This window comes from Phaethon aethereus, assembly GCF_964289735.1.
Source record: "Phaethon aethereus genome assembly, chromosome: 6".
In the NCBI taxonomy this organism is placed as follows: Eukaryota; Metazoa; Chordata; class Aves; order Phaethontiformes; family Phaethontidae; genus Phaethon; species Phaethon aethereus.
In genome coordinates, this window is record NC_138580.1 from 26,319,187 (window position 1) to 26,342,564 (window position 23,378).

Here is a 23,378-nt window from a genome sequence, read left to right on the forward strand (position 1 = left end):
GGCCATCACTAAAAATGTTTTCAACTTCAAGGGCTTATTTGCTGATGAAAAGATTGAGTGAAGACAGAGTTTGACTTCTTAGAAAAAGCTATTAAAGAAGGTCAAGAAGCGTCATGGTAGGGAAACTTGTTAAAATATAATTTTATTTTTTCCTCCAATTTTTGGATGTTTATTACAAACTTGTAATAAACAACTATTTAATTGCTGTATTAGACATTTAGTGATTTTACTACTTCTTATTTTCCCTAGATCTATGATCCTAACTCTTCTCAGGCATGTAGTATGTTGCACCTGATCATGTTGAATAAGCCAATTTTGCATATGTATTGAATATATATTGCTAATTACATTTTTTTCCTCAGAAATTTCCAAGTGCTTTCTACATGTAAAAAGCAAAGACATCAAATTTATCAACTGATTTACTTCAAACACAGAATTATGGACACTTCATAAGTACCCATCAGTTTATATGACAATTGTTGGGTAATGCCAATGCTTATGAGCGGTTTACTTAGATGAAAAAAAAATTAAATCCTGACTCTGCTGAAATCAACAGATTTTCCCTTTAACTGCAGTGAGGCAAAGGTTTCAACTAAAATGTATCTTAACGTTTTCTGTATTCCAAAACCCAGAAATATCCATACAAATTTTATGATGACAGGAGAGTAATTCCACTGGCTCTCAGCATACTGAAGAAAGTTTGGAGCACATATGAATTAAACTTAACTACTATGATAGAGTCAAAGGAAATTTTAGCTAACCCTATAATCTTCCAGTTCAGGATTAACCTGGGTTTTGCAGTGTACAACCTAGCCTTTTCTTTACTAGGAAAATTGTGCTAATCAATATGTCAAAATTCTAGTGCAAACAATGTTAAGTATGGTTTTGGCAGTCATTAATTAGTAAAAAGACATTCTGAACTTCTTTTTGGGAAAGAGAAACTATAGAATGATTTGAATCAGGACTGGAAAATTTGAATTTTTAAGTATTCTTGGGGATTATGTAATTTTGGAAAATTGGATATAGTTAGTCTATACCTTTATATTACAATGTAGAAAGGCTGTATTACCAAGAACTTGGCATGACCTAGTTGTCCTCTCTAAGTAGTGAACAGTATGTTCATCCTGTACTAACAATGTTGAAAATTTACACCAGTACCATAAAAATTATTCTTAAGAAAAACACCTAAAACTAGGAGTATTTAAATATAGCAACTTAATAGAACTTTTAGATCTTTGTTTTCCATTAAAATATATTATTCCCTTCAGGAAATAAATGAACAACAACTATAGGGTTTCCAAAGATTTCTGGGAGGAAGTCAATGCAACTTGTGTTCCTAAATCACCTATTTTCAAGTACCCTGCCTATTTTCTAGATAAATATATTTTTTTGTCTGTGATTGCATAATTCTCCTAAACATTTCCAAGTATTTCAGGCACAGTCTGATAGCAAAACCAGACCCCAGATGAGGATGAAATAAAGCCCAGTTAAAAATTATTAGTGGGTTATAAAGGCTTCATATGAAAGAGGAATGAACATGTATGACATGGAACATTTAAATTTAAGGAGGTAGTAGTAAAGAGTAGACATACAGCCATCACATGTTTTCTACACTATATACTAACTAATTATACTAATTAAACATCTGGAAAAGAATCACACTGTAAAGCACACTGGAACACATTAAGATAAAACTTTGGCACATTAACAGAATGAAAAGATACTACTTTTTCTCACACAAACCCTAATATTAAAGTATACCTCTAACTGGTGGGGGAGCCTCCTCTTCATACTGGGGAACTTCTGACTCTTCCTCCTCATATTCAGGAACTTCCTCTTCGTAATAAGCAGCTGCTTCTTCATAGCGGGTGACTTCTTCCTCTTCATATTGAACTTCTTCATACTGAGGAACTTCCTCTTCGTAGTGACTAACTTCTTCAAAATGGTGGACTTCCTCCTTGTAATGGATTACTTCCTTCTCATATCTGGTGCCTTCTTCTTCTTCATATTTTGGAATCTCTTCTTCCTCTTCATACTGAGGAACTTCAACATACACTTTTTCTTTTCGGACAACTGTCTTGCGTACTTCAGGCACTTAAAAAGATATCAATTAGAAGAATCTTAAAATTTAGCACATAGATCTAACTAATAATAAGGATCACAAGACATTGTCAAATAAGAATTAAACCAAATGAAGAATATTCCATAGAAAACAAATCAGTATTTGCTGCACACAGAACATACAAGACACAAAAAACATTTATACCATATTTCAATACTCTATCCAGTATACCTTTGGCTGGTGGTCTTGCCATTTTTTTAGGAGGATAAACTGGTACTCTTTCTTCAATGATAGCCCTCTCTGGTACATCAGGCACTTAAAAGATACAGTACATTTACATTTAAGAATTTTTTAAAGTGTTATTTAAAAGCAAAAATATACTTGGCAAGAAACACAAAAAGATATCTTACAAATACATTGCTGATACGCAAAAGACAAGTGTGCTTATTGACACTGGATATGCAATTATGGAAGCCATTGGGCTGCTATTCAATTAAGTAACAAAAAACATTTCAAGACCTCAGTGTAAGAAACTGATACGATTCCCACTTCATAAACTGCTGCCAGCAGTGAAGTTTGCTAATGGCAGAACTCAAAATCCAAATTCCACAAATTACAAAATCACTAAATCCCACTGTCCTCTGTGGCAGCTCCTCTCCATGGCAGTGACACTTTGCGCTACCTCAGTAATAGATCAAAAGTCCTCAAACAGTGGTAACAAAAGATTTGCATGGGAAACTTTAGATGAAGACGATAGAGCACATAAAGAAAACCTTTGTGAGTGACTGACAATGGAGAAAAGCTCTGGTCTAATACAGGGCAAAAGAATTAGTTCCTCAGTGAGGAAGGTATTTTTCCTCTTCTGCCAGTTGCTTTACAAATTGGCTTGTTTGTTCAGGCATGGCAAGGAGCCATTCCCTGCAAGAGCGGAAAAATTTCCAAAATATTAAGGTGTGAGTAAGTTCAGTTTTTAAGATTTATTCAGGAAAGAATGCACGCTATGTTTAAGCAGCATATTCTCTTTTTCAGAACAGCAATGCATGAATCTTGTCTTCTGAGGCAGGTGTCTTGGGAAATTTTGGACCAATGTAACTGGAAATTGCACAGAAAATTACCCCACCATTTTCACGTCTGGGAGACTACTATACTTGCCCAAGTTAAAGAATAATCTTGGCATTTTCTTAACAGATTGGAGATCTTTACTGACCTTCTTAAGAGATGGAATACATTCTGTCAGTGACAGATTTGAGAATTTCTACATGCTTTCTTCATTACAAGCTACAGTGAATGTAGATGCATGGCTGCCACAAGTCTTGATGCTTGAGAAATGGGTGTTATTTTTTGGGCAATGTGAAAACTGATCAGTTCTTTAAATATTTTCTGGCAGAGCCCTGTTTGGTATTTAATTCTAAGTGCCAGATACATCTGCATTTGAAATCTTAAACTAAAACTGATTTGAACTGGTAACTTTAGTTGATTTGATAACAAAAATGCATTGTGCTTGAGTGCCCTTGCCAGGAAGATCAGGTTCCTTTGGATTCTTTTGTCCTAGCTACACCACCTCGATTTGATATCCAATGGGACAACTATTGCATTTAATATCCTTCTGCTTTGACCCTTTTTTTTTCCATACCAGCCGTCATATTACCCCTGCCTTACAGAAAGCCAAAGATCCTCCTCTTGGTACTCATGATTTGCCTGTCCCCCCATCATTCTCCAATAGACTAAATAGATTAGTTAACTTCACACTGATGTGATTGCATTAGTCTTTCATGATATGAATATGATAATGCTGCTTATCAACAGCAGCAGAACTGAAGATAGTAAGTATGAGGCATCTTGTGGCTCATTTTTCACAAATAGGCTGCCTCGAAAAGTGATAAAGCAATGAATTTTCTTTCAAAGCTGTGGACTTTGTTCAAAGCCTTTGAGCTGGGAGGTCTAATATATGGGATTGTGCTAAGAGTCTCAGCCAGGCAGGCAACAGCAGAGGTGAAGGTTTTTTCTTTGGCCTTCAGATTTAGGTGAGGAATTGCTGTCACAGAACTGGAGAAGTCAGGCTTTCTTTTCACAAGAGGAAAGCATGCTAATATAAAAGAAGGAAAAAGCTGCCCTGTTTCCCCTCAAAGGTCAGACAGGTTGCAAGATTTGCAAAGGAGGACCTAGTGAAATGGTTGGGCTTCCACTATGACATCAGCAGTAAGCCAGGAGGAAAGATTTAAGCCTTTTGTGAGAACGCAATACTGTCCTTATTCCCTTTCAGGGTGTCCTGGTTTCAGCCAGGGTAGAGTGATCTGCAATGATCTGCAGAGTAAACTGGTGATCTGCATAGGACATGAAATTGTGGTTTGTTATCCTTTTTTCTGGTTGGTTGTTTTGGTTTTTTTTCTAAAATAGATGACAAGATGTAAATTTGGACATAGAATCTTTTTAGTCTGTTCATACCTGTGTAGGAAATCTCCTTTTCTGTGTGAAGAGAAATGGATACTTCCTCTGACATAGCCCAATGTTCTTCTTCTGTTGGTACTTCAAAGACAGAGTCTAACATTAATATTTTTCTCTGCTGCAATATCATGTACAATAATAAATATCCCATTTGGGGTTTCTTAGAAAACTAGTTATTATTTCCTGATACCTCCCACATGCAAAGTAATTGGGAAAAATACGTCTCTAGTGTTTCTCAAAGACTTTGTTATGGTTCCCTTGGGACTATGGTGGAACATAGTGGTGGATCTGGTAGTGTTAGGTTAACGGTTGGACTTGATGATCTTAAGAGTCTTTTCCAACCTAAATGATTATACGATTCTAACATTAGAACTTCAAGAAAGATGCCAGCAGGCTTGAAGCTCTGGTAGTATTGCATGGTAGTCTGTTCACAGATTAATCCATGGGCAGGAGTACCTTCTCGTGGTGGAGACACTTTTCTTTTTGGAAAAGCAATGGCTACTCTTTCTTCTCTGGCAATTTTCTTCGGTGCTTCTGGCACTTTAAAGATAGTAATTGTAAGAATACTAAATTCTAAAAGAAATCACACACTTTCTGAAGTTCATACAAAAGAATTATGGACAAACAATTATGGGGAAATAGTACACAATTACATACCAAAGATACTTAAAACAACAATCATACCAGACATACAAATATAAAGACATTTAAATTAATGGAGAAAATGAAGCTGAAGCTTCAATGCATAGTAGCTAGATATGCATTAAGTATTTTGAAGGTTGTTAGTTTGGGGGTTCCAGGGATAAATTCCCCAGATAAATTAGACACTTTGAAACACTGTGAAATTTTAGTAACAGCAGAAATATAGTTAAATACTAAAATAATATCTACTAAAGTAATACATTCAATATTAGAATAATAGATATATGGACCAAAACACATCAAAAAGCAAACAGCATAGTCACACATCATGAAGTAAGATGGAATGACTGAAATGAAATTAAGATATAAATAATTTGCCTCTAGGCTCTTCAGAAACTTAATTAAATCACAGAACTCCACACATACAGGATACATAATAAAATCATGTTACAAACACAAGAAAATCAGAGAAGCAGAGGACACATTTGTAAGTTTTACAACATTCACTGAATATTGACAATGTTACAAAACATTGATTTTTTTTTTCTAAATGTGTTCATATTTAACTTCTTCACTGAGTAAACGTCTTCATTCAGCTTTCCAAAGCTCTTAAGCAGCCACAGTGATCAATGAAGTTAAATAGTGGCTAGAAAATGCAAGGAATGCAGGTGTGTGAGTGTGCTCTCTCACTTTCTGCATTCTTTTGCAGGGGAGAAGACAAAGGTCCTTTTCATTTATAATCAAGTTAGAAAAGACTGGGATTTGATCAACCAGGCAGGTGGTGAATATGATGCACATGGGCATCTGATCATTAGAAGCCTTCTCTACTTTCAAAAGAACTTGTATACCTTTAGCTGGTGGAGTTGCAACTTTCCGTGAAATTGGAACAGGTACTTTCTCTTCAAGCACAGGCTTCTTGGGCACTGCTGGCATTTTTTTAAAAAAAAAGTTTAATTGAAAAGATTTTTAATTAATCACAGTTTATGAATATAATCAGATGACAAAACACAAATGCAGGGACTCAACATTTCTTCAAGTCAAATGAAAAAAGACAGCAAACACTGAACATTACAACTTGTGTTAGACAGACATTACAAATACAAATCAGTATTCTGAAACAAGACTCTTCTTGTGTAACTCTGAAAAATTATATACCTTTTTTTGGTGGAGCCTCCTCTTTTTTAGCAACTGCAACTTTCTCTTCTGTGATAATTTTCCTGTGCACTTCAGTCACTTAAAAAGAGTTAAGTGTAAGAACATTTAATTGCAATATTTGAAATGCAGACATATGTAAGTTTTTTCTACTTAATCTGATTTTTTAAAAACTAAAATGCTAAGTAACTTCAACAGCAACAAAAATGAGACACGGCAGAAGAGTGTACTTTACAGGCATAGCACGAAGATGAGTAAATATTCAAAGAAAGGGGAGATCCAGACAGAGGTTACAGATACTAACAAACATTTAAGTAAAATGCCTAAACACAAATACTGCAAGGCCAAAAAACAAAAAAAATCTCCATGATAATAATATTCTCAGTTTGTTTACCTTTGGTGGATGGAGGTTCTTCAACTTCTCTCTCAAAAGTGGGCACCCATTCTTCTGCAGGTTCTTAAAAAAGATTGTGCAACTTTAGAAAATTTGATTGATTTCATCAACAGCCATAAGATAAAAGAAGAAATAACACAGAAATATCATCAAGACAAGATAGGCCACAAGCCACATTGTAGACAAATGAACATAACTACACATTTAATGTTGAAGAAATCTGTTATATGAGATTTTGTTTTTATCAACATGCATATATGTTAAAGACAGAATGCAGCAAAAGAACATTCTTTGCAACAGGAACAAATCACTAATATACCTCTGGCTGGTGGAGCCTCCATTTTTTTAGGCACAGGGACAGGTACTTTCTCTTTAGGAACTGCTTTCTTATGAAGTTCAGGAACTTTAGGAAAATGAGTAAGATGAGAAGGAAGATGAGAAAGAGTATTAAGGTGTAGTATTTGTAATTGTCTACTACATCACAATGTGTTTTACTGAGTTAACACAAACAATACTTTTCATAGTACAAGATGGAATATGAGACAACCATTCATCACTGAATGGTTGATCACTGGAAGCAGACACTACCCACATCAACACATACAAACAAAAAAGTAAGACAAACATAATCCCCTTGAAGATACATCACCCAGATGAGGAACAGGTTATACCTTTAATTCCCGGAACTTCCTTAGGGGCAGCTGGAACTTTTGGCTCAGGGACAACTCTCCTATGCTTCTCAGGCACTTTAAAAGATTACAATACATAGTTTCACAAAGAGGAGTAGCATCACTATAACATGTACACATTTCCTTCATACAAAAAAACCCACAAATTGAGATAAACATATACAGGCAACGTAACACTCAGAATGATGAAACAAGTATTTTGTAATGAAAAGAATGTATACCTTTAGTGGGTGGCGCTGCTTCTCTTTTAGGAACAGCTACCCTCTCCTCTATGTAGTAAGACTCTTCTTCAGTCACTTAAAAAGAGTAAAATAACAAAATACTTGAATTTAAGGATTTGATATCTGTTACTGTCTTTATGGCCCTGGTAAGCAACAAAATATTTGTAAGACAAGAATATGCAGTGTGCTTTATTAACAGACACCTCTGGCGTTAGAAAATCTACATCCAAATGATCCTGTGCCCTCTGAAGCCAATGGAAAAACTCCAAGCAACTTAAATGGAACTGAGTGTGAGCTCTTATCTTGTATTTCTGTGGAATTTGAAAATGCTCAGCATTTGAAGTACTACATCAGCACTTTCCATTCCTCTGTCACCAATGTTGGAATTTGTTCACTTTGAGAAAACTTCTCTCCCAAATACCAAGAAAATTCCCTAACTAAAGTCATCCCTTAAAAATACTTCCTAGGGTGTTTCTTGTAACAGAGATTGAGTCAATTAGTGTATGTTACTGTCCTTCACAGTATTACGTTACCACCAATAAACTTACAGGTAGAAACAATTTAGTCATTTTACAATGAAATGGTCTGAAGAAACAGTGGACAATGATATTCTGAAGGACCTTCACTTCATCCAGGCAACCTCTAGCAGCAGAGATTTTTTTTGTTAAATAAAAAAAAAAAAAAGGGGGGGGGGGGCTGATAATTCTCAACATCCAAGAGATACCTCATGATTTTCCCTGTATCAAAACCAGGACTAACTACTACACTTTTCAAAAGCAGGTAATAGAAATTGTAGACTTTTTTAGCATTAAAGTTTATAAGTTATGAAACATATTTATATAGTAGTATTTTTTTCTTTATGAACAGAGTAGATATTAATCCACACTGTAATTTTTCACAGTGTATTTTTGGTACAAAACAAAAATTACTTTTTTGCTTTTGCCTAGTATTCCTGAATTGTGGTCATACCTTCAGAAATCTCTTCTCTGTGAATGGAAATAGACACTTCCTCCATTTCTTCTTCAGCCCATTCTTCAACTGTTGGTTCTTTAAAGAAAATTATTAGTTTCAGTATTTTTGGTGGATGGATGGAAGGAGGGAGGGATCGACGTACGGAGAAGATAAAGACCAAATCTTACAAGTTCTATATGACAATGACATTCATGCATACAATACAGAAAGTGCTGTGCACACACATATATTTGATTTGCTCTAAATAATGTGTTTTGTCCATGCCCCATGTACCCTATTGTGTGCTGTTGTATCTCTCAAATATCTTTCACTGGTCAACTGTCAGTCCATCAGAATGCCTCAGCTCCCCAAATTTCCCCATCACAACAGCTGAGGCGGGAAAACAACAGTCAAAGAGTTAGAGGTTGCTCCTTGATCCAGCTACATGAAAGTAAGGAGGACGGGAACAAGATGAGAAGGGTAGGTCAAGAATTGAAGGGAAAGTCTGGCATGTGTGCATCTACAAATGTGACTGTATCAGGGAAAACATCAACTTGTTCTGGGCTAAAAGGTTAATTTGGAGGAGACAAACAGAAAGTAACACTTCACGTAGCCATATTAATACATATTCGAACGTTATTATTTTAGATAATGTCCATATCTGCTTTTAAAAAAACTTTAAACAGCTTTAAAAAATGTTTTTTAATAGAATATCTAAATTGTCTTGACTGGGTAGTTATTAATGGGATACAAAATATGGTCAAAATGTTGATTTCAGCTATCATGAAGCAGATATTTTTTTGAATTATACTAACTTAAAACAACTGATCTCAACATTCCCTGAGTGTAAGGATGTGAACTAAAATTGCTGGTGAGAAGCTAACACTGCAGAGAGAAATAGTATTGTTATCTGCAGGGCTACAGAGAGCTTTGTAGGGAGTATGACAAATAAATGGTTACAGTCCTAGTTAGTGGAGTCTAATCTCAACACTATACATCCATACTTCTTAAAAGATTTCATGAGAGCCTGATCCGAAGATCGTTGTATTCAGTGGTTCATGTCAATGGGGTGGGATCCTGGCATTCAAGACTAAACTGGTAAATGGCACTCAGGAGGCTCTTAACTACCTGCAAGTCTGTAAATTTTTCAACACAAAACTCATACAAGATAACTAACACAGTATTTTTTTTGTATTTTGGTCTTGGTCTTAGAACAACAGACTTATAGGCGAAGCACAAGTTTCTCACTATTGTCTGTTTATAGTGTACCTTCAGGTGGTGGGATTTCCTCTGGAACGGCAACAGATACTCTTTCATCTGTAATAAGTACTCTTTCTTCAAAAGTGGCTTTCTTCTGCACTTCAGGGACTTTGAAAGATAATAATATTAAATGTATGCTTTTCTATTTTCATTGTGAAAACAATGTTGCAAAATGCTAAATCTAAGTTTCCAAAGAATTGCTTAAGGGTACTAAGCACATTACACGTTACAGAGTTTCAATATGTAGAAATAATGTTTTTATAGGTATTGCACAACACATACAACATGTAACATGCTGTAGTGATTCATTGTCACTAAATCAGCAGAATTCACAGGGGAAGCACAAATCAGTGACTGATAACAATACAGACATATAAGCAGAAGCTGAGAAACAGCATATTCTTTCATTCTACTAGAAAGCATACCTTTAGCTGGAGGAGCCTCAACTTTTTTAGGAACAGCAGGAGATACTTTTTCTTTAGGGATAGGTTTCTTAGGAGCTGCAGGCACTTAAAAAAAAGTATTTTGTTTTAGGACCTATACAGGGCAAAACTGGCAAAAGCAACATGTAACAGAAATGTATCATTCAAAAAGATTACACATGAACATATTTTGCTTACAAGCTGAGACACATGTAATGTTCTAAAGACTACAATAAACGACATTACAGTGAAAAATAGTCTACCTTTTGCAGGTGGAGCTGCTTCTACTTTAGGAACATGTGGTATTTTTTCTTCTGGAACTGGTTTCTTAGGTACTTCTGGCACTTCAGAGATATGAATTATAATAATATTAAGTAACTAAAATTACAGGTGTTTTAAGACTGCATCTATAGCACAGTTATTCACAAAACTGACACAAAAGATACATAGTTAATGTAACTGAAGTACAACTAAAACCAGATTCACTTAACAATCAAAACCAAAACTGGATATATACAAGATGCTTAAGATAACAGGAAAAGAATGTTATTTAGTTAGGTGTACCTTTAGGTGGTGGAGCTTCCTCTCTTTTTGGAACAATTTCTTTCTCTGGGAGAGCTCTCTTAGGCACCTCTGGTACTTAAAAAAGATAGAATGTAAGATAACTGAATTCTATATTGCAAAGATTTATTGGAGTATTATAGAATTTCATTAATCCATTTATAAGAATATCAAGACACATCACATAACACATTCATACACTTAACACAGAAAGATATGAGACAAGATCAACATATATTTAAAAAAAAAAAAAAAAATCAAACCAGTCTCTGGAAGCCTATCAAGTGCTTTAAGACTGATTTCTTAACTGAAGAAAGAGCTGCTCAAGCATGTTACCTGGCCTTAAAAACTGTTATATATGCAGAGACAATTATACATAAAAAAGGATATTTCTAACACAAACATGTTTATGTACAGGCTAACAAAAAAAAAGTAAAAAGATATTCAGCAGATACATGTACACTTATCACTAAGTACACCTTTCGTACGTGGAGGTTCTTTGGGAACAGGAACGTGTACTTTTTCTTCAGGCACAGGTTTCTTGGGCACTTCAGGAACTTCAAAGTTATTAAAATTTGTTTAAGTAATCTTTCTAAGGCTTTTGAGTTTGTCTTAGACGAGAATAGACATACAAGATAACACACAAAGACTACATTTGTCATATACTTATGAAGTCAATAGTAGTTAGGAAAACAGTACAATAGTACAGGACTGGTTAAAGCCCACATTCAAAAGACGCTGTACCTTTTGCTGGGGTAGCCACCTCCTTTTTAGCAACAACTTTCTTTACCGGAACAGGTTTCTTAGGGACTTCAGGCACTTTGGAAAACATTGTCAAAATGAGAGCGCTTTAGTTTTTGGACCACTTATCCAGATTTCAGTAATCCAAGAGTGCTTTGTGGGACATAGCGTCTAGACAATAAGCTGAGCACTGCAACACAATACAATGTACAACCTTTTGGACGTACAGCAGACTATATGGGAAAGACTCTATATTACATTATAAAATTCCAGAGTTGACATGTCTGCGCTCTCACATTTCATGGCACTCTAATGAAGTAAAACCACCCTACTTTTCTCCTTGAATGCAAAAGCCACACAACCTAAAGACAAACAACAAGCACAAGATTGTTAGGAAAGAGATGGCCAGAGCTGAGACAAGCTGAGACAAATGCAAGCTGTAAGCTAAGTTATAGCACAAATAAAAAAGTGGAAGTATGGAGATAATGCAAAATCAAATAATGCATATGAGGATAATGCAAAATCAAAGCAACATAGAGAGTAAATTCATAACTATATTCAAGAAAACATGAAAAATAATGTAAGTAAAGACAGTTTGTTTCATTTTTGTTTTTCAATTTTTTACTAGAGCATTAGAAATACCTTTAGCTGGTGGAGCTTCTTTTTTAGGGATAGGAACAGTCTGTCTTTCTTCTGGAACATGCCTCTCTGGTATCTCAGGCACTTTAAAGAGATAGGTGGTGAACACTTAGGAGACAGTAAAAATATTTGGTAAATCACAGCAGGCTGCTTTCAACATGCTGGATAAGCAAACACTATATGCCAAAAAATATGCTGTTTTATCAAACAGATACAGTATGTTAATCTCAAAAAAAGCTACTGAAAGAATTATTTACAAGTGACAAAGAAGAATTCAATTTAGAAATGCAAAAGGGCTTGAACTTTTGAGAGTAGAGCCATGGAGAGATAGAAAGATCTCAGTTCTGATATGTTATCCTTCGGTAAAGAGTGGTACAGGTAGATAATGTGAAAGTTCAGAAAAATGGAGTGCATGATGATACAAAGATTTTATTCACCTTCAATGTGAGGGATCTCCAGTTCTGTTGAAATTACTTCTTCTTCCTCTTCTTCTTCCTCTTCAACTTCCTTATGTGCTGCAATTGGAATTTTAAAGATATTAAATTTGGAAATAGGAAATATCAATGCCTGTCGTAAATCTGAAAAGCTTTTAAGAAGGTATTATGTGTGTCCAGTACACAAAGGTCACTGAAACACATATGCTAATATGCAAAAAAGTTTAATCCAGAAAACCAACAGCATGTGTAAATCTAACAATGAGTTTTGATTAACTACACATTCAAATTGTTTTAAAAATCTTACATATTGATTAGCCTCTCATTCTTAATCAATCTACCTTCAATTGGGTAAACCGCTTCAAAGAATCTTTCTTCAACTGTTTTCTCATGCTCTGTTGGCTCTTCAAAGAAAAGCATTTAGACAATGTTAAGATAAAATAGTTGAAATGATGACATCTATTAATCTAAAGACAACTGAGGGTTCATAACACAATGAACAAAAAGAAGCAATGCATATTGAAAGACAAATATACAATGTGTCTAAATATGTAACTTGACATAGATAAAAATAGATTAAAAGAAAATCCAGTAGGATTGAAAGATTGTTTTGATTTGGGTGCACAGATTTTTTGCTTTGTACATACCTGTGACATATGAATACTCTTCTTCTCTGTGGACAGAAACTGACATCTTTTCTTCTGAAACAGTCCATGTTTCTACTGTTGGTACTTTAAAGATAGGATTTTGTTTTAGTATTTTGTATTCTAGATCCACATTAGTGGTATTCAGCATATGAGTTTTTATCAAATCTGTATCTGTATTACACATTTAAGTCTTAAGACATATTTAGACAATCAGTATTCATATTCTAAAATACTGAACACAAAACAAGCACACAAGTATAATATTTAGTATCTGTTAAAGACTAAAGACACAGACAGCTTTAACCCAAAAATTTAAAATAAATGCATGCATAGGCTTTTGGAAATAGTATATCAGAAGAATTCCAAAGGCAGTTCTTCAAAGAAATTTTGCGGCACAGGGCCAGCAGGCATAATAGATGAAGAAAAGCTAAATCACACTGCAATACCTTGTAGGCTGTTTAAACAAGAATCAAAAGCCTAGCCACAAACATGTTAAAAACAGACTTTATGAAAGATAAAAGCACGGTACATATACTATTTAAACACAGATAGTAGTCACAGTATGACTTAGTGCAATGGATCCAGGTACATACACACAGCCCCACATATTCACAAGAAGCACAAGAACACACAGGGTGCTGGAAAAAATTTAAACTGCAATTGAAAGATGCTGATCTGTACCTTCTTTTTTAATAACTTTTTCCTCAATGACCATTGGTGTAGGTTTTGGTGGTAGAACTTTCTTGGTAACTGTTGGCATTAAAATTTTGTTAGTCATATATTTAAGCAAAGAGACAAAATAAATCTACAGCTATCTAGCAATGATGTTGAAAAAACAACAAAGACGACAAACATAATCTAACTCAATAGTTAAGTCAGGCTCCTTGGAACCACACAAAGCAATAGAAGGAATGAGTTTGCTTCTTTTTATTGCTATCTTCTAAAAGGGCTGGGTAACTCAGGGCATTTAGTACACAGGTCATATCCTGACATACATTGAATTGCAAGCAACAGACTCCTGCTGCAGAATGGGAAATGTTATACGAGAGAAGGAGGTTAGCAAGAGAGTAAGGATGAACCTTTACTTCATAAGTGAACAATTAATCAAGACATCCTGGTAGACAGGTCAAGATGGAAATCTGAGGAAGAGGGGGATTTCACATCTTCAGCTTAGAGTGAAACATACCATTTCACCCAGTGCAATTTTACATTCACTTACTTTCTTATAGCATTGGTAGTTAGCATCTGCATTTAGTATTTTCCCCTAAAAAGGTTTGCATCTTCTTTTTATACAATTCATCTGAAGCTTTTATTAGATATTTCAAAGACTGAAAAATTGATCAGACCCATGTTCAATGAAGAAAAAGCATATGCAGATCAGATTAGTAACAATAGCCACTACTTTCATGCAAAGATGACATTAAGGTAATTAAAGAGTAGTCACCCTCAGCCCGTTTGACTTTTTCTTCTGCAACCCTCTGAGTGGTTATCTCCACTTTTTCATCGACAGGTTTCTTGACAACTGTAAGTGATTCAGATACATTTATTGTTTAAATCACCTTGCAAATTATTTTCCGGACACCAACCAGGTAGAAATGGCTATTTTCTTAATTAGGATGTTATAACTTTTGCGCATCCTGTGTGTTGTTCCACACTTTGTTCACTGGTGGTAAACAGTGGTGGTAAACACACTTGTTAAACAGGTGATCAGGCCCACCCTCCCCTGAGAGATATGCAGTGATCTAAATGGAGGACACTGCTCAGAAGTTCAGTGGCTCAAAAGCACCATCCATGCGCAAGGCTAATACAGTTAGAATGAAAGATAACCAAAACTCAGTTTGATTTTGCCAGCAATTCTTGGTTTGCTTCAACCACCATTGCCTCCATTCTCTCTCTGCTTGAAAATATGTGGTTGGAGAACAGGAAGTGTTGCCATGAGCCTTGCTCATGTCACTATCCAACATAAAGAGAATCCTCTCGTTTTCAAGGAAATGTGTAATAACCACCACAGTTCAGCTTGAAGGAGAGGCATGAGAGATCTTAATCTGCATGTTCCTGTTAGTTTTGCAGGAAAGTCATACCTTTACGAACTGTTACTTCTTTCTTTTCCTTCTTCTCAGCTGTAATTGCTGGTGGTTTTCGCTCAGGCACAGGCCTCTTAGGAACTTCAACCACTTTAAAAATAGTAACATTATTTAATGATAAAAAATGCATTGTCTATAGGCTCAATGCACACAAAAGTTATTGCTTGTACCATTATAAGTTTATGAAGTTGAAAAACACACACAGAGTTTTGGAGATCCAACTGCTGCAGTAAAATTTTCTGCTTGTTTCCAAATTTGATGGTTTCTCATCAGAGCCAAATTCCGTTCCGAGAGGCACACATGTTACTACCACTCAAGACAGTTACAGCATTGAGGGAATTGCAAGATACAGCTATTAACATCAAGCAATTAATGTGTGAAACATTTAACCTAAATCAAGTTTATCTAGAATACATTAAAATGATAGAAGAAATATCCAAAACAACTAAAAATGGCAGATATCCTTACAAACTACTAACCCTATTAGGTTTTAAAGATGTCCCAATCTGCAAAGTCCATTGGCAACCAAATTATAGTATATCAATTTTTATCTGCATCTAGACCTCGCCATGCTAGAGTCCTTGTCTTATCATCAAGTGCCAGTTAAAACCTAGTAGCATATTAAGGTTCATGTTATTGTAACCACAAAAAAAAAAAAAAAAAAAAAATTTCCAAAAGATGCTGCCTGGCTCAAATTTTTGGGGCATACTGTCCTGGTTTCAGCCAGGGGAGAGTTAATTTTCTTCACAGAAGCTAGTGTGAGGCTGTGTTTTGGATTTGGGATGAGAAAGTTTTGATAACGTGCTGATGTTTCAAGCTATTGCTAAGTACACAAGGACAGTCCAGCTTCTTGTGCTGGCCTGCTAGCAAGAAGGCTGGGGGTGCACAGGAAGCTGGGAGGGGACACAGCCGGGACAGCTGACCCAGGCTGGCCAAAGAGATATTCCCTACCATACGACATCATGCTCAGTATATAAAGCTGGGACAAAGAAGAAGGAAGGGGTGGAGAGACATTCGGAGTTACAGTGTCTGTCTTCCCAAGAAACCATTACGCGTGATGGAGCCCTATTTCTCTGGGGGTGGCTGAACACCTGCCTGCCCATGGGGAGCAGTGAATGGATTCCTTGTTTTGCTTTGCTTGCGTGCGCAGCTTTTGCTTTACCTATTAAACTGTCTTTATCTCAAACCATGAATTTCCTCACTTTTACTCTTCTGATTTTCTCCCTCATCCCACCGTGGGGGATTGAGTGAGCAGCTGTGTGGTGCTTAGTTGCCAGCTGGGACTAAACCACAACACATATTAAGGCCCAAAATAAGTATGAGAAAAGAGAAGAAATAAAATGGTATGGTAATTGAAATACCTTCTTCATGAATGACTCGTTTTTCTTCATAAGTCACTTCTCTTTTCTCATAAGCTTCTTCCCATTCTTCTTCCTCTTCATCATAGCCTTCTTCCTTGACATAATAGTCATGGTCTTCTCCATAATCTTCTTCCCATTCTTCGTAAGTTTCTTTGGGCTTTTCATATATTTCCTTCTTTTCTTCATGAATTTCTTCTCTCCTTGCCATGGATGTTATTTTGATCTCTTTGGGCTTCTCTGGCAGCACCTCAGGAACTTAGAAAATAAAATAAAATAGATTTTTCATATCATAGCCTGGAATTTACAAGGTGTATTGGATGCTCACAGTTAATGAAATGATTTCACCTTCACAGATGGTTTAAGCAGTCCTAATCAGCTTGGATTTTAAATGTGTATGTTTTTAACATAAAGACAAAAATCAGACAGATTTGATTGAATCAACGTAATTTGAAACAAATTTCCTTGTTTCCACAAGGTAATTCTACTGTTTTTAAAAAAAAAAATTAAAAAAGGTAAAAAGTTACCTTTAGGTGGTAGGACTTCTTCAGCAACTTTTTTAACCACCTTTTTGGAGACTTTCTTTACTGGAACCTTTTTTTCTGCTTAAAAACAATATATTTTTTAATTTAAATAAAAAACCCCAAACAAACCAAAAAAACAAACAAACCCAAGCAACAGTCATAATGAAACACATACACACTGTCCAAATACTTCAAGTGTTCTTACCTGGCTTTTTCTCCTCTGGTGGTGGAACAAGAGGTAGAAGAATAGGAATAGGGGCAGCTTGTAGGAAAAATGAAATATTTAGAATAAAATGTGAGTGTGATGTTTTCTTGTAAATGAAGAAAAATCCTAGTGCATTTGGAAAATAGATGAGATTGTTTTATTGCAGCTGCAAAATAAAAGCAAACATCGTGCTCGTTCTGACAGTTTAGTGTAGCTGGAAGAATATATTTTGAGTGGGAATTCTCACTCTACCTTTATTTGATCCTTGACCCTTCTCAGCTTTATTTTCTTTACTGCCATCACTCTCCTGTCTTTGCTGATAGTAATTCATCTAAATACCAAATCTTTCCCCTCCTGCTGACACTGCAAACATTGACCAAATTATCTTGGAAATGAAACCAGGAAGACTGAACTTCTAAGGTTCATAGTAAACTATTTAATGTAAAGAAATATATATAATGTTTGTACTCTGCATGCCAATACCAGAGCCTGGGGAGAGACCATTTGCAATAAACATGCAATCCATTGTATGGCTTTAAAATAATATTTGTATTTTATTTTCCTTTTTTTTCCCCCCCTAAAGAGTAGTAATTGAGACAGCTTGTTTAAAAGATATTTCTGTGGTGAAAAGAAGAAAAGGTGAAAATAAAGAATGATCAGAAAAGGAAAATGGAAAAATAGAAATAGAAGGAAGATAGAAGGAACAAGAGACTGATAGGAAAACAAGATGGAAAGGACAAACTCTTTTTAAGAGAAAAGACTTAATTCCTACCACTACCTGTGCATAGTTTTCACCTTCCACACACCAAAACAAGCCTATCCAAGCCAAGCCTTGTTCATATCATATTTGTATAGAGGCAATTAACTAGATCTCATCACCTCATCGTCTAAGATTTTTCTCTGAGGTTCCCACTCTCCAGTGCAAATATAAAACAGCACTATGGAACAAGTATAGTTTGTTATCCTACCTTCAGCTGTTTTTTGAGGTGGAACTGCAACCTTGGCATCAGGAACATCTAAAAAATTAAGATGTTTAACTGACTTAATAAAAAATAGATTTGAATATGCTGTCCCCAAGAATAGTAGTTCATGGTGCCTTAATCTTTCTGTTCTAGCATACAAGGATTGTGGCTTGCTCTTCAAGAATAAACTAGCTGACCAATAACTAATTGCATTAACCTTTCAGTCTGGCCAGACTCTACACTGTTTCATTTTCTTTCTAAATAATGCTTGCATCATTTTGGAGTAGGCTCTTAAGAACATTCAGAAAAAAGATCACTATGTAAGGAGATGATTGCTACCCATTTTGCCTTGTTTTTTTTTTTTTTCAGTTGTGCAGCGGACGTCAGATCTATTCGCTGGTATCTTTTCATTGTTCTATTCCTCAGTCATTCAAACAAAATTAATCTTCTGTGTTTCATAGAATGAACAAATTAATATTTTTTTCAGGGTGTAGGTTTGACTTACTGTAACCAGGAAAAAAGGATTTGAAAATAAAAAATAAAGCAGAGCAATGCACTAAATCTAAATCTATGACAGAGTATAGGCATGATCTTCTGTGGGTCTTGCTCATGATCTTTACCTGGTGGCTTCAACTCCAGCTTGATTTCTGCAAAAGAATATTGGATTCCTTTTAGGACTATATATTTTTCCAGAATCATGTTGCAAACTCACAAATTTGCAGATGGCTGTGGTCTCAAATTTGTATAAGAAATGCACTAACCTTTGGTTACCAGGTAGAGCTCTGCAGTGCTTCTTGCTTCTCCTCTTGGTTCAAGTCGAGCAATTACAGAATATACACCTGCAATAGCCGAGAATGTTTATATTTATATGCCTTTATCATTAAAAAACCAGACAACAAAATCAGATAAAGGAATGGCATCAGCACGAATGTTCCATGCTTTTTTACCTTCATCTTCTGCAGTAACATTGTGAATAGTCATATAATGACAACGACCTTCACTTCTGAAGCTGTACTTGGGACTCTCTTTTAGTTCGGTGGGGCCTTTATACCATGTCACAACTGCATCATCAAAAGACACCTCGCACTCAAAGGTTGCAGACTGGTGTTCACTCACTACAATGTTCTGTATGCTCTTTGTGAACTGAATTGGTTCCGCTGTTTTTAGAAACAAAAAATGTATCAATTGTTAGGCACCACCAGGACAATTAGCTTATCTAATTCCTTCTCATTTTTTTCATAATAATAACTACATTATAATAAGAGATAATAACAGTAGATCTTGAAAAAGTAGAGTAAGAAAAAGAGATTCCATCTTCTATGAAGTTTTCTATGTAAGAATGAAGATAAGAAGACATAAGAGTACAACTATAACAAGATTGCTGTGCAGATAAATTATACAAGAGAAACCATTAAGAAAATCAAAGGTAAATTAAGAAAAAGAGGAAATCTAAGGAAAATATGAGTATCAGAGAAAAAGAAAATAAAACCAAGCATGACTCTGATTGTTTCAGGGCCAGGGGACATTAGTAATGATGATTTAGTTAAAAATACTAACTTACACAAGTATGTCACATACTGCTCAAAGAGAAAGGACAGCAAAATTTCTTCTTTGGTCGTTTCCAAGTTTGGGAATATCTCTTTAAGAAATTCCATTTATTTTCATTTGTTCTGTTAATGGAACATCCAGAAACTGTTCATCACTACCGTAATAAAGAAGATTCTATATCTGTTTACAAACCTTCAATGGCCAGATCTGCAGTTGTTTCTAGATTGTCAAGCTTGCAGGTATACTGTCCCTGGTCTTCTGTTCTAACATCCTTGATGATGAGTTTGTGTACTTTGTCGGAGACTTGTGTTGAATATCTCCCTCCTATCTTAATGGGTCTCCCATTTCTATACCACTGAGACTTGGCATTTGGGATAGAGAATTGACAAGACAGCGTGCATGTGTTTCCTTCCTTGAAAGTAGTGTCATGAAGATGCCGTTCAACTGCAGGTTCTATTAGCATGTTAAAACATACATTTTAGCAGACATCAGGTGGTGGAATAATTAAAGTATAAATTAATTCAAATACATACTTCAAAAGTACACTTACCAATTACAGTTAGCCTGGCACTGGCAATGTGTGGTCCACACACTATTCTGAAATTTCCCTGATCTTCAGGTTGGCAGTTCCTGATTCTCAGTATGTGGCGATCACCTTCAATTCTAATTTCATATTTGTCATTGGAGTCCAGTTTTTGGGTTCCCTTGTACCATGAAAGCTTAATTTCTGGATAGTTAATTTTAATCTCACATTCAAAGACAGCATCCTCATCTGTTAAAACCGCCTGATTTTCTATGTCTCTGATCAGAGTAATAGGCTGAAAAATATTAGTTTAAATTAGTTTCAAGTTCCCTGTTATGGGTTTGAACATTTCACAAATCAGTCCAGAAATACATTACCTCTGTCTGTGAGAGTCGTTGCTGAATAAAAGCTACAAGTTCATCAAACTCCTGATCTTCTCTTCGAGCTTTTTCTGTGAGCTCAATTTCCTGTAAAAAGGCACAACATACTCGAAGATTGAAGGATACTAAATGTCAAGCTGCCACATTTATCCAACACAAAATTAGTTCCTACATCAAATTTTCTGTAACTGTACTGTAACTAGCATATCTTCCCATCTTAAAAATTGAAGACAAGTTGTGAAGACAGAATATACTTGGCCAGAAGGCCCATTCCATCTTCTCAGGTTTGAGCATGCGAAAATTGAGAACGTCAGTAAAAGATCTAAAGAGGAAGCAGAAATTCATGCACAAACAGTAACATCAGAGTGTCTGTTCAAAGGAACTGTGTTATTCCTAACAAAGCCAGTGGTGCAGTCATGATGTATCTTACCAATCTATGGCTTTCTTCTGCTTGAGTTTGCTTTAGTAACTCAAAGGCTTGCAGCAGGCCTCGGAAATCTGTAATTCCATACATGCGAGCATATTTCTCATATTCTTTGGGATCTACATTTTTGAGAAGTTCCAAGATATCAATAGGTTGCTCTTCTTCGTCTTCCTTCCTTTTTGTTGGAGTGCTATTCAAATCAATGACATAAGTTAAGTCTACAATGCTTCATTCCTAGAAAGTTGTTCACTGAAAAGATGAATCCGCTTAGAGCTGCCCTGTGCAGTGAAATCCTTTAGTTTAGTCTAGTCAGGTGTTTCTAGTTTTATTACAGTTATTCATATTTAATGAATATTTTAAAATTATATCTTGATCTGAGATATGTAATAAAATTTTTTTTCTTCTGTGTTGATCATAAATTAATCTATAAAACTTTCCAAATACCTTTTTAGCTTTGCCCTGAGATCCCCTTCAACAACTTCTTTTTTTCTTTCTTCAACTTGGAGGTTTACACTCCTCTCAATTTCACCATGTTGGTTAAAAGCTACACATTTGTACATGCCAGAATCAGTTTTTATTGCGCCCTTTATTTCTAATTTGGCTTCATCTCCTCTCTGCTGGATTATAATGCGACCTCCCTGGTTGAGTTGCCTCCATTTTCCCTTCATCCATTTAACATTTGGAATTGGGTCTCCTCCAACTTTTGCAATAAATGTTGCAACAGTCTCTGCAGAAAGATGCAAGTGAGGAAGATAAATCTTTCCAGCTGTCTATGACAGCAGGACATAATCTCCAACAAAAGGTATAGGTAAATAGAAGACAATGTACTTTTTTGAAAAGAGTTCTTACTTTCCATTACGTTAATACTCTGAGGCTCTGACACAAAATAAAGTTTCCCTTCCAATTCTGCTTTCTTAGCTGCTGGTGCAGCTGCTGTTTTTTCTAAAAAACAGAGACAAACAATTAAAAGAGATTGTTTCATGTAATAGTTTATGTTCATGCAGGCTGATGCTTCCAAAGGAATTGTAAAGAAGGAATTCATTACAGAGATGGAACAAAATATTATGCTAGAGAAGAAAATGCAAAATACTTTCAATTATTTTAATTAACTTGTATTTTACTTGCCACATAAAACTGAACACCGTGGGCCATACTGTGCTGTTCATTAACTTCAGTCAGGTCATTTATATTCTGCATGGATGCAAATTTGTAGACAGATATGCAAATAGGAAACCTCATTTTCCAAAATGGATCAGTTTTTAGTGAGGTATCCTCTTTTTGCCTATTTCTGGAAATTTCACTGTCAGAATTACTTGCATTTTTTTATCAGTGATCTATTAAAGCCTTTTTTTTTTCTTTTTCATATTTCTTAGCCTTGCTGCTACCCATGTAGTGAAAAAGATAATATTTCTACGTATTACAAAATAAATTCTTAATCTTTTTGGTAAAAATATACTATTGATTCAACACTGATCTCCCACTGTTTATGTCACTCTTTATATAAAAATTATTGTTAAATATACTATCTTCATAGATACAGGTTTGCAATGAACTAAAAGATACTATTTGCTATTAGATTATTAACATTGTTCCACCGAAAACAAAGCAGGATGGAACGATTTAAGTTTCCATCATATGCCTTGATTTTCTCCATGTTACTGTACATGTTACCTTTAACTGTCACTTTAGATTTGCAAGTATCTGTGCCAGCTGCATTTGAAGCTTTGCATACATATTCTCCTGAATCAGATTTGGTAACGGCAGCAAGTTCCAGAAGAGCTACTCCATTAGCAAAGCTGAAGCTGCATCTGTCTGAAGCTTTTATTTCTCTCCCTGCCTTCAGCCACTGAATCCGGATTGGCTGCGATCCTTGGACATGGCATCTGAGCTGTAGGGTATCACCTTCCTCTGCTGCTGCTGGCTGAAGAGGCTGGTCAAAAACTGGAGGCTTTTTGGGTTCTGGAATATGAAAATGCTTGAGTGAATACTCAAGGAAGGAAAGTATGATGAAGAATGTAAGAGAAAGAAAGATACATGTGCTTCTTAAGATGACAATGACAAGCAGTGAAGGAGGATAAACAGAAGTCTGAGAACCTCAATCATAGGTTTA

The 23,378-nt window shown here is 35.5% G+C and overlaps 1 protein-coding gene across 1 annotated transcript in view; it reads right to left on the bottom strand.

Moving 5' to 3' along the window:
• TTN (titin) overlaps window positions 1-23,378 on the bottom strand; it is a gene marked incomplete at both ends in the record, with an annotated part of 240,774 nt that overhangs the window by 135,366 nt on the left and 82,030 nt on the right. Inside the window, 36 exons of the mRNA XM_082001715.1 lie at window positions 1,762-2,094; window positions 2,294-2,377; window positions 4,508-4,588; window positions 4,964-5,047; window positions 5,998-6,075; window positions 6,305-6,382; window positions 6,696-6,758; window positions 7,015-7,098; window positions 7,367-7,441; window positions 7,606-7,680; window positions 8,575-8,652; window positions 9,826-9,924; window positions 10,242-10,325; window positions 10,502-10,582; window positions 10,803-10,877; window positions 11,279-11,356; window positions 12,617-12,694; window positions 12,955-13,017; window positions 13,261-13,344; window positions 13,942-14,010; window positions 14,705-14,782; window positions 15,342-15,434; window positions 16,706-16,960; window positions 17,230-17,304; window positions 17,432-17,488; window positions 18,400-18,447; window positions 19,014-19,040; window positions 19,155-19,232; window positions 19,341-19,550; window positions 20,134-20,394; window positions 20,492-20,759; window positions 20,842-20,931; window positions 21,275-21,458; window positions 21,713-21,995; window positions 22,118-22,210; window positions 22,940-23,227. Coding sequence (XP_081857841.1) covers window positions 1,762-2,094; window positions 2,294-2,377; window positions 4,508-4,588; window positions 4,964-5,047; window positions 5,998-6,075; window positions 6,305-6,382; window positions 6,696-6,758; window positions 7,015-7,098; window positions 7,367-7,441; window positions 7,606-7,680; window positions 8,575-8,652; window positions 9,826-9,924; window positions 10,242-10,325; window positions 10,502-10,582; window positions 10,803-10,877; window positions 11,279-11,356; window positions 12,617-12,694; window positions 12,955-13,017; window positions 13,261-13,344; window positions 13,942-14,010; window positions 14,705-14,782; window positions 15,342-15,434; window positions 16,706-16,960; window positions 17,230-17,304; window positions 17,432-17,488; window positions 18,400-18,447; window positions 19,014-19,040; window positions 19,155-19,232; window positions 19,341-19,550; window positions 20,134-20,394; window positions 20,492-20,759; window positions 20,842-20,931; window positions 21,275-21,458; window positions 21,713-21,995; window positions 22,118-22,210; window positions 22,940-23,227 — 4,212 coding nt within the window. The remainder of the gene's footprint in view (window positions 1-1,761; window positions 2,095-2,293; window positions 2,378-4,507; window positions 4,589-4,963; window positions 5,048-5,997; window positions 6,076-6,304; window positions 6,383-6,695; window positions 6,759-7,014; window positions 7,099-7,366; window positions 7,442-7,605; window positions 7,681-8,574; window positions 8,653-9,825; window positions 9,925-10,241; window positions 10,326-10,501; window positions 10,583-10,802; window positions 10,878-11,278; window positions 11,357-12,616; window positions 12,695-12,954; window positions 13,018-13,260; window positions 13,345-13,941; window positions 14,011-14,704; window positions 14,783-15,341; window positions 15,435-16,705; window positions 16,961-17,229; window positions 17,305-17,431; window positions 17,489-18,399; window positions 18,448-19,013; window positions 19,041-19,154; window positions 19,233-19,340; window positions 19,551-20,133; window positions 20,395-20,491; window positions 20,760-20,841; window positions 20,932-21,274; window positions 21,459-21,712; window positions 21,996-22,117; window positions 22,211-22,939; window positions 23,228-23,378) is intronic.